General features: G+C 47.4%; 1 protein-coding gene across 2 annotated transcripts in view; it reads right to left on the bottom strand.

Moving 5' to 3' along the window:
* Positions 1-342: 342 nt before the first annotated feature.
* OS9 (OS9 endoplasmic reticulum lectin) overlaps positions 343-11,282 on the bottom strand; it is a gene marked incomplete at its 5' end in the record, with an annotated part of 29,296 nt that continues 18,356 nt past the window's right edge. The window contains 10 exons of one of the 2 annotated variants that reach the window (XM_079715084.1): positions 343-1,126; positions 1,424-1,536; positions 1,694-1,858; positions 2,784-2,973; positions 3,250-3,525; positions 3,747-3,835; positions 4,221-4,272; positions 4,474-4,574; positions 4,810-4,914; positions 5,025-5,235. In XM_079715084.1, coding sequence (XP_079571210.1) covers positions 1,001-1,126; positions 1,424-1,536; positions 1,694-1,858; positions 2,784-2,973; positions 3,250-3,525; positions 3,747-3,835; positions 4,221-4,272; positions 4,474-4,574; positions 4,810-4,914; positions 5,025-5,235 — 1,428 coding nt within the window. In that variant the 3' untranslated portion in view covers positions 343-1,000. The remainder of the gene's footprint in view (positions 1,127-1,423; positions 1,537-1,693; positions 1,859-2,783; positions 2,974-3,249; positions 3,526-3,746; positions 3,836-4,220; positions 4,273-4,473; positions 4,575-4,809; positions 4,915-5,024; positions 5,236-11,282) is intronic. The other variant, XM_079715085.1, reaches the window with a different exon arrangement.

Genomic DNA, 11,282 nt, shown 5'->3' with positions numbered 1-11,282 from the left:
AGCACTGTAGGAGAGCTCGGCAGGAGGATCCCTGTGGTGGGGTAACTCCGTGTGTACCTTGTGGCTCTCCGGATATAAAGGGGTAGAAGAGAAGGAACAGAAATGGACAGATGATGAAAAGAAGGGACACCAACACTGCAAGTGTTTCAGTCAGGGCCAGGCCAGCAGGCTTTGTTTCACCGTCCTGGTCTCTTCCTGCATACTCCGGCCCCACTGCTACTGCCCGGACTGTGGAGCACAGAATGGGATCAGAGAGCATGCCCTCCATCCTGAGGAGAACACCAAGTCTCCTCCCTACTGAGCCCCAACCCACCTACCCCCCTCCCAAAAGAAAAAAGAAGATTGATGGTGTGATGGTCCAGTTCTTTATTTAGAAACCTGATTGTTCTAGAACATGGTGGGTGGATCTGCAGCCTACCCTTTTCATGGGATCGTGTCAGAGATGGTGGGCAACTTTCTTCCCATTTTCTCAGCAACAGAGAGAAGGTGCTTCAACTCAGAAGCACAGATTGTAGGGAACAGTGTGGAAAGGGAAAGGGGCAGGACATCCCAAGCCAGTCTGGGGGAAGGGGGAAGGCCCTCTGAACAGGCGTGGGCAGGAGTGGGCACGCCTCTTGGGGCCTGCTGACCCACCCCGCCCTTCTTGCCCCCCCTGCCCTACTCCACTCAAAAGATCTCACAACGCTCTAGGTAGGGAGGGCAAAGGAACCCACAAGCTGGGAGACGACACGGGGGAAGCCGGGAGGAAAGGACGCGGGTATGGGGAGAAGCCCAGGAGAGCAAATCTCACAGGCCTAGGAGGTCTTGAGGGCGCTCTCAGCAGTAGCAGCAGCACTCAACCCGAGGCCCCTCCATACCCCAAGGAGGACCTCGAAGTCCACAGCTCACAGCTCAGCTCTCCTCTGCTGTTTTGCCTTCAGGGCCCCGGGGGATGGGGGGGAAGGAGGCAGGGCCAGTCTAGGAAGACTCTGGACTCCGTGGTGAGCCACAGGCGGTGGTCTCAGAAGTCAAATTCATCCAGGTCCCCCGTGCCCTCCCCGCCCCGAGAGCCCCACACCCGGCGGTAATTGCTCTCCAGCTCTTTCTGCCGCTGCCGCTCCTTCTGCGCCTCTTCAGCTCCCTGCACCTGGTGGGAGGGCACGGGGGTGAGCGGAGGCCGAGGGAGGCCCCGGGTGCTGGAGGATCCGGGAAGGCAGGCAAGCATGGGGGAGGCAGGAGCCAGCGCACACACTGCTCGTGGTGCCCTGGCTGAGGGCCCGATGCCCAGAACCAATAGCCTCGTCTTACGGATGAGGAAACAGGCTGAGCCAGCATAGAGGCTGGGAGGTGCCTGGAGGATTCTCAACCACACCCTCAACACCTCAGCTGGTTTCGGGAGAGGGAAGGCTGGAGGTCCAGGACTCGCGGGCGGGGCGCCTCTCACCAAGATATTGAAGAAAATCTCCTTGAGGTTTTTCGTGTCCTCATCAGTCAGCCAGCGTGCATCCTCCTCAGTCCCTTCAGTCCCCGGTCGGACAATCTTGATCTCAATTTTGCCTGGAAAGGATCGGGACGGCCGGTGAATAGAGAGGAGGGGTGGGAGCTTCAGCGCAGGTCCTCTGCCCCCGGACCCCCGGCCGAGGTTCCCAGCCCCTCCACTTCGGCAGCAAGCCCTTCCAACAGCTCTGAATCCAGCCCGCCCTCCAGGGCCCACCTTCGGCTGTGAGTCCCTCCCTCTCCAGCAGCTCTTTCACCAGCCCCTCGATTTGTTTCAGTTGTGGGTTTTCCCGTTTCATCTCGAGGACAGTCAGATCCTGATTGGGGCCTCCGTGACGGAGCTTGGTGACCCGGACCCGGACTCTGTGCTCAGGATCCTCCTCTTAGAGGGGGAGACACACAGGGAGACACAAAGCAGAGCCGTGACTCCAGGGTGAGGGGCTGTGGTGGTCGCCTCTCCCTAAGCCATCAGTTGGTTTCGGCAGTTATTCCATCTCGAACATGTATGTGAGCCAGTGCCCAGAATAAATTAGTGCCCGTCACCCCACCCTGCTGCAGCCCATAAAGCTCCCTCCACCAACCGCAGTCTCCTTTCCTCCCTCCCGACCCGATAATTCTGCCCATCACCTACAGGAAAACGACTGTTTTCTGAAGCAAAAATCAGGCCACCTGGGCCTGCAAAGAAGTTTGTTTTAAGAAGCAGGTTGGAAAACTGGTTTGGCACCCCACAATGTCAGGACTCAAAAGACATTTCAGTGTTTATAATCGAGATAGTGGGATGCAAGGTTTGAAACTAGGACATTCCATTTGGAATGCCTGGTCTCTGCACCCATAGGCCCCGTGGAGGGGACACAAGGGGCACAAGAGGAAGGGAACTTCGAGTCCATCCAGGCAGCTGGCTTATGAGCAGCTGGGCTGCCCCACTGACACCCCTGCTGGCTGGGGCCGCTCCCTGCGCAGTGCTAGCCATCGACAGGCAGCACTTGTCACAGACGTGCGGTCTTCGGCACACAGGCTCCTGTCATTCGGTGAATATCTACTGATCACCCACAAGGTGCCGGCCAAAGTGCTAGGCACTGGATGTACAGGAGCAGGCCAGAAAACAGTCACGCAAGCAAGCCAGAGGCCCTGTGGCCTCTGAAAGCTGCTTCCCAAAAGGACGACTAGGAGGTAACCAGGCAAAGGAATAGAGGTGTTGGGAAGAAGGCAAGCGTGAGAACAGTATCCCAGAAAGAGAGAGAGTGAGCATTCTCAGAAGGGATAAAGATGGCGGACCTGGCTGTTCCTTCCTGTCTGATAGTTCTCACCTGCTGGTTGGGGGGATGGGGGACGCTTCTGGGGGACAACCTTCCTTTTCCGGTGCTTCTTCATCAGCTCTGGACTCTGTTTTTCCTCCAGCCTTTTGATGAGTTTGTTGAGAGTGGATGTCAGGGCCAGCATAGCCCGATCACGCTCCGCCTCCTTCTTCAGCCCGTCTGGGTCCAGCTCTTTCTCTGTCTGGGAGGCCCAAGGTGGGGGTGGAGGGTCAAGGGTCTGCAGTGTGAGGGGCAGTCCATGCTCCACGGAGGAGTAGTATCTGAGTCTCATCCTTCTCTCTGTCCCCCTTCCCCACCATCCCCCCTTTTAATTAAGTAAGCAGCTAGCGGTTCAGGGCGCCAGGTCATATGTCACAGGCAGGCGAGGTGCTGCCCCTGTTCTCTTCCGGTCCCTGGGCCTGTCCCGCCCACAGGTGCTGGCAGCTGCGGAAGCAGCCGGTGGAGGAGTGGAGCTCACCTCCTGGATGATGTTCTCCAGCTCGCGCTCCATGCCCGCCTTCACCTCCGCACGGAGCCGGTCTCGGTCTGACGGGAGCAGTATCCCTTCCAGTTCCTTCTCAAATTCTCCCAGCAACTGCCTTTCATCCTCATCATCTTCTTCATCCTCATCGTCCTCCTCTTCTTCCAGCTCGTTCTGATGTTCTGGATCACGCTTTTCCTTCACCTCCGGTCCCCTGGGAGGGACTTCTGCAGCACTGTCTCCAGGCTGCTCTTGGCCTGCGTTTGGCTTCCCCTGGGTGGGGGTCGGGAGAAAGAGGGAGATGGTAGATGGCTGGGGTTTCTGTAGACACATGGGGGGCAGACAAACAGGGATGTGGTAGCGAGGGACTCAGGAGGAGTCAAGGAAGCTGAGGCAGCTCTTTGGGGCCCAGGTCAGGCCCAGGTCAGGGGTGGTTTTCCGAATGCTCCCAGCAGGGAGGCAGGTTCCACCCCTCCCTGGAGCAGGGCCCATACCTTTCTTGTTCCACCCTTCAGCTCCTCTATCAATCGAATCAAGTCTGCGGGACTCCGAATCACTTTGACCTGCACGTTGTTCTGAAAATCTGTGATGAAAGAATAGGAATGGACCCATTGTGTCTGAAATTAATTCTGTTTTTACTTCCTAAGTAGAGGAATTGAGGAGGCCAAGGAAGGACACGGTCCCTGCCTGCAGGAACTACCTGTCCAGTCTGAGAGATAGGGCCCAACATACCCCTCCAGAGAGCGCTCATGTGGCCTAAGGGGGCCTCACAGGTGAGAGAGAGAAGGATGCTAACAAGCTGCCGAGTACCCTGCTCTTTCACGCACTCCTATAAAAAGGAATCTGCTGCTGGCCTGGCTGCCCAACCTCCCTCCCAGTGTTTTAGCTCTATCCCTACCCCCCACCTGCCCCCTGCAGAACCTGAAAATACATTCAAGTGGTAAAGGAGACGTGGAGGGTTCACTCACCATCGTGGGAGCCTGGCGCTGGATCCGTCGCCTCAAGGTTTGGTTCCTGCTCCTGATGAGAAGAAAAGGGCAGAGTCAAGTACGCAGGCTTAGGCATGCCAACCATACTCTTAAAGCAATGACTCTGGGTAAATCCTTGCAACCCTAGGTAAATGGAGGTCATCTCATCATAATGACCTCAGCTTGAGTGGTCCTCCAGCCCAAAGCCCAGGTTCAGCCTCATCAGAGAAACGGCTAGGAAGCTGGCTCTCACCTCAGCCTGTGCCTCCCCCCTTTCTGGCGCCTGTTCCTCTGGCTCGTGAAGCATCTTCCAGAAATCTGATTCCTTACCGTCATCCTTGGCTAGGCTTGCGCCTGGAATACAGAGAACAAGGGAGAACCTGAAAGGAGGGGAGAAACAGAAGGGAGCAAATAGCATGGGGTTCGTTCTCCTCTATTACTAAGGGGTTAGGGCCCGTAGTACTTTTTCACCCACCCCAACAGTCAGGACTGTTAAGGACAAGACACCCTTGGGTGTACAGGACAAAAACACTGGAGAAGGGAAGAAATGGGAGACATGTTTCATGGAACAGGTGACACAAGGGCCTACCTGCTTTCTTTTGGGGCATCACCCCAGGCTTGGTTTCACTCCATATTTGAGGGTCCAGGTCTTGCTGACCCTCTATGGCTTTGTCTCTGTACTGCTTTGAGTCTACTGAAAGACAGTGTGTAGGCAGGACAGGGGCACATTCCTCTCAGCTCTTCAGTACTTTATCTTCTGCATGTCCCTCCCCATGTCTCTCCTTCCTCATTTTAATTACTCACCAGCTTGCCTCTGAATGTAGGCCATGTACTCCTCAGGCTGCAGGGCAGGGTGACAGAGAATGGCCTGGGGAGCAGCACTGGGTGGGGGCCGGAGGAGAGGGTGAGGGCAGAGCCGAGGAGTCCGAATGGTCAGCACGTAAGAGCAGGACAAGGGCTCATCCACTCGATCAATGTAGTCCCCAGAAATACCAGCGCCCTCGTCACAGAGGAACTGCCAGGACAGAGAGGGTGAGTAAATAGTAATTACCACCAACAATTACCATTAGTTCTTAGAGCAGCTGTCTTCTATTAAGCACTTATAGTTTGTCAGGCACTGTGCATACACTGTGCATATGGCACTTCACATGCATTAGCTCATTTAATTATCACAGAAACCCAGTAAGGGAGGTATTAGTATCTCAACTCTGTGGCTCAAGAAACTTAGGTTTGAGGTGGCTGAGGGACTTATCCAGGCTGACCAGCTGCTAAGTGGTAAAAAATAGGAACTGAACTTGGGCAGCTTAACTGTAGGTAACCAGCTGATTTGTTTCACGTTATTGCTTTATATAAATACCGTATGTACCTACTTTTACATATTTGATATATATTTTCATATGTATTCAAAATCTATATATTCTTTGTGTATGATTTAAAAAAAAATTCAAACAGTTCTAAGGTCCTTGTATTATTCAGAAAGAGAACAAAGATATCAATTAATGTTAGCCTTTGATAAATTTAGCATAGACCACTGTAATTTCTAAAGTAACTATTAAAAGCAGAAGGGAGGCCCCACTTCTGAATAGCAGCAGGAGGAGCTCTGCAGACCCACTGCTTAGTGAAATTCCATTACCGGTGAACATTTTTTTAAAACTCACATTTAAAATCTCTGGAAATTTTCCTAAGGACATACAACAAATTAAAAAACATCTATTCAAGAAAATCTGCTACATCTTGGACAGTGAAAGTGTGTAGTACTTGGGCCATGACCTGCTCCCTCCCTCTCTTCCCCCAACCACCACTTCACAGCTCACTTAGACAGATGCTCCACTCCAGGTGAGTGTGGTCCAAAAAACGGGGCTTCCTATCCCCTCAGTATCCAGCCAAGGGATATGGTATTTCACCAGAGGGGCAGGCCACCAATATTTCTCAGTCCTCTCTTGTTCTGAGTTGCAGAGAATAAATTCCTGCTGAATGTGGTCAAGAGATTGAGGACTCCCTTCCTCCACCCAGCCCCACTCATAGGACAGAGGCTCTACCTCAGGTGCAGCAGGACAAGAATATTGGGCCTTGATCCCACCACAGATCACTAAAAGGGCAGAGGTTTCACAACAGAGGTGCAAATTGAGAAGACCAGAGGCTATTACCCCTGCCCAGGAGTGTCACTCTGACAGAACTGGATCACTGTCCCTGATACCAGCTCCGGAGCAGGGGCTTAGAGATTTTGCCCAGGGGAGAGGCAATCCATAAGAACAGAGAGCTCCAAAGCTCTTTCCAAAGGAACTGACTTCATGTGAAACAGGGTATGGGGAAGTTTAAGTCTAAGGGCACATTCAAAAAAATGAAAAATTTGATGGTAAGCACTAAAGAAGCTGGTAGCATCAAAAACAACCCCTGGGGGCTTCCCTGGTGGTGCAGTGGTTGAGAGTCCGCCTGCCGATGCAGGGGACACGGGTTCGTGCCCCGGTCCGGGAAGATCCCACATGCCGCGGAGCGGCTGGGCCCGTGAGCCATGGCCGCTGAGCCTGCGCGTCCGGAGCCTGTGCTCCGCAACGGGAGAGGCCACAACAGTGAGAGGCCCGCGTACCGCAAAAAAAACAAAAAACAAACCCAACCCCTGTAAAGGGGCCCAAATTTAATTGGATCAGACTAGGGACCAACTTATGCCCCACATGTAACAAACTACAGAGCAATCAGCTGGCAATTAGTGGGTAAGAACAGCTGGGTATGATACCAGCAGAGGCAGACAGGGTAACACATCAGCAAAAGAGACAGTCAAAGTGAGCCCTGCTGGAACCACTGTCATCTCATGTGACTGTGTGCATGTCCAAGGCTGTGCCCTCAGAGAAGTGACATCAGAGGCTTCATACTGTAGGAGAAGTAGACTTCATTAAAATAGTCCAGCCAAGTCACTAAAGAAACAAGCAAACAACCAAAACAAGTCTTGTGGTGGAGGGCAAGAATCAGTATTCAGACTTGCTTCACTATAATACCAAAAATGTCCAGTTTTCAACAAAAAATTATGAGATATGCAAAGAAACAGTTCAGTGTGACGCATACACAGGAAAAAAGCAGGCAACAGAAAATGCCTGTGAGAGGGCACAGATGTTAGATTTCACAGAGAAACATTTTTTTAACATCTTTATTGGAGTATAATTCCTTTACAACGGTGTGTTAGTTTCTGCTTTATAATAGATAAACATTTTAAAGTAGTCATTATAAATATGTTCAAGGAGCTAAGAACTTAAATCATACAAAGTGTTCTCCTATAATTCAAAAAGATACACGCACCCCTATGTTAACAGCAGCACTGTTTACAATAGCCAAGACATGGAAACAAATGTCCATCAACAGATGAATAGGATGGATGAATGGATAAAGATGATGTGGTACACATGTACAATGGAATACTACTCAGCTGTAAAAAAGGATGAAATAATGCCATTTGCAGCAACATGGATGGACCTAGAGATGACCATATTAAGTGAGGTAAGTCAGAAAGAGAAAGACAAATACATTATGATACCACATATGAATATAAAATATTATACAAATGAACTTATCTATGAAACAGAAATAGACTCACAGACATAAAGAACAGACTTGTGATTGCCAAGGGGGAGGGGAGGTGGAGGAGAGAAGGACTGGGAGTTTGGGATTGGCAGATGCAAACTATTATATATAGACTGGATAAACAACAAGGTCCTACTGTACAGGAAACTATATTCAATATCCTGTGATAAACCACAATGGAAAAGAATTATGAAAAAGAATGTATATATAACTGAATCACTTTGCTGTACAGCAGAAATTAACACAACATTGTAAATCCAGTATACTTCAATGAAATAAATCAAAAAAGGAAAGGAGGGGCAAAGTATGTTCTCTGACCACAATGGAATGATATTAGAAATCAATAATATAAAGGAATTTGGGGGAATTCATAAATATGTGGAAATTAAACAATATACTCCTAAGTAGCCAATGGCTCAAAGAAGAAATCACAAGAAAATTAGAAAATACTAAGATGAGTGAAAACACAAGACACAATATATCAAAACTTGTGGAATGCAGCTAAAGCAGTGCTTAGAAGAAAATTATTACCTGTAAAATACAAAGAAGAAGAAAGATATCAAACCCATAACCTGAAAAAGAAAAGCAAACTAAACCCAAAGCAAGCAGGGGGAAGGAAATAATATGGATTAGAACAGAAATGAATGAAATAGAGAACAGAAAAGCAATAGAGAAAATAAACTAAAAGTTGATTTTTGAAAAGATAAATAAAAGTGACAAAACTTTAACTAGACTGACCAAGAAAAAAAGAGAAAACTCAAATTAGTACAGTTGAGAATGAAAGAAGGAACATTACTACCAACCTTACAGATATAAAAAGGATTGTAAAGGAATACGATGATGACCTATATGCCAACAAATCAGATAACTCAGATGAAACGGACAAATTTCTAGAAAGACACAAACTACCAAAACTGACTCGAAGAAACAGACAATCTGAATAGACCAGTAACAAGTAAAGAGATTAAGTTAGTAATTAAAACACTAGCTACATAGAAAAGCTTGGGTCAGGTGGGTCTACTGATGAATTCTGTCGAACATTTAAAAAATAAAAATACCAATCGGTCTCAAACTCTTCAAAAAATAGAAGAGGAGAGAATACTTCCCAACTCATTCTATGAGACAAGTATTACCCTGACACCAAATCTAGATAAAGATATCACAAAAAAGGAAACCACAGGCCAAAATCTCTCATGATTATAACCCCCCAAATCCTCAACTAGTTAAATGAATTCCACAACATATAAAAAGGATTACACACCATGGCCAAGTGGGATTTATTCCAGGAGTACAGGGTTGGGTTAACATTTTTAAAATCAATTAATTTAATTAATACATCCTATCAACAGAATAAAGGACAAAAACCACATTGATTATCTCAATGGATACAGAAAAAGCATTTGACAAAATTCAATATCTCTTCATGATCAAAACATTCAACAAACAAGGAAAAGGGGAACTTCATCGATCTGATAAAAGGCATCTATAGGACTTCCCTGGTGGCACAGTGGTTAAGAATCCGCCTGCCAAAGCAGGGGACACGGGTTTAATCGCTGGTCCGGGAAGATCCCACATGCCGCGGAGCAGCTAAGTCCATGCGCCACAACTCCTGAGCCTGCACTCTAGAGCCCACGAGCCACAACTACTGAAGCCTGTGCGCTCTAGGGCCCGCATGCTGCCAACGACTGAGCCCGTGTGCTGCAACTACTGAAGCCCGTGCGCCTAGAGCCTGTGCTCCGCAACAAGAGCAGCCACCGCAATAAGCCCGCACACCTCAACAAAGAGTAGCCCCTGATCGCTGCAACTAGAGAAAGCCCGCGCACAGCAATGAAGACCCAATGCAGCGCCCCCCCCCCAAAAAAAGTAGCCATTTATTTTTTTAAAAAAGGCATCTATGAAAAATCCACAGCTAACACTATACTTAATGGTAAAAAACTGAATGGTTTCCTCCTGAGATCAGGAACAAGAGAAGGATGTCTGCTCATGCCACTTCTATTCAACATCATACTGGGGGTTCTGACTAGGGCAATTAAGCAAGAAAATGAAATAAAAGGCATCTAGATTAGAAAAACTAAAACTAGCTTTATTTACAAGATGACCTGATCTTGCATATAGAAAATCCTAAGGAATCTACTAGAAAAAAAAAAACATTACAAATAAATGAGTTCAGTAGGTTACAGGATATAGGAATCAACGGTATTTCTATACACCTGCAATGAACAATCCAAAAATAAAATTAATAATTACATTTTCAATAGTATCAAAAAGAATTAGGTAATTGGGAATAAATGTAGCAAAATAAGTGTAGAACTATTATTCTGAAAACTACAGAATACTAAATCAACTATACTTCACACTTTTTTTTTTTCTGCCACGTGGCTTGCAGGATCTTAGTTCCCCGACCAGGGATCAAACCCATGCCCCCTGCACTGGAAGCACAGAGTCAACCACTGGACCGCCAGGGAACTCCCTAAATCAACTATACTTCAATTTTTAAAACTTTTTAAAAAATAATAATATAAAAACAATACGACTTCCCTGGTGGTGCAGTGATTAAGAATCTGCCTGCCAATGCAGGGGACATGTGTTCCATCCCTGGCTGGGGAAGATTCCCACATGCCCCAGAGCAACTAAGCCTGTGTGCCACAACTACTGAAGCCCACACGCCCTAGAGCCCCTGTGCTGCAACTACTGAGCCTGTGTGCTGCAACTACTGAAGCCCACGTGTCTAGAGCCCATGCTCTGCAACAAGAGAAGCCACCACAATGAGAAGCCCATGCACCACAACGAAGACCCAATGCAGCCAAAACAAAAAAACAAAAAAACCCCAATTCTTTAACACCCACTATGTCCCAGGAAAAAAACAAAACATAACAAAAAAACTTCCAAAACTACAAAACATTGCTGAACGAAATTAAAGAGAAACAGAAGGACATCCAAGTTCACAGATTACAAGACTTAATATTGTTAAGATGACAATACTCCCCCAACTGATCTTCAGATTCAATGCAATCTCCATCAAAATTTCAGACATGTTCTTTGCAGAAATTAACAAACTGTTCCTAAAATTCATATGAAAATTCGAGGAACTCCACATAGCCAAAACAATCTTGAAAAAAAAGAACAGGATTGGATTTCGAATTGTACTTATGGATTTCAAAACTTGCTACAAAGCTACAATAATCAAGACATTGTGGTACTGACATAAGTATAAATATATAGACCAAGAAAACAGAATTGAGAGTCCAGAAATTAATTTTCACTGTTATCATCATTGGATTTTCAACAATATTACCCAGAAGATTCAGTGGGAATTGTCTTTTCAACAGATGATGCTAGGTCAACTGGATATCTACAAGCAAAAGAATGAAGTTGGACTCCTACTTCCTACCATATACAAAAAATTAAATCCAACTGGATCAAAGACCTACATGTAAAACTATAAAACTCTTAGAAAGAAACATAGGTGTAAGTCTTCCTGGCAATCGT

The sequence above is a fragment of the Hyperoodon ampullatus genome, assembly GCF_949752795.1.
Source record: "Hyperoodon ampullatus genome assembly, chromosome: 11".
Lineage (NCBI taxonomy): Eukaryota > Metazoa > Chordata > Mammalia > Artiodactyla > Ziphiidae > Hyperoodon > Hyperoodon ampullatus.
The sequence above is the reverse complement of the archived record's forward strand: the minus strand, read 5'-3'. Positions and strand labels throughout refer to the sequence as shown.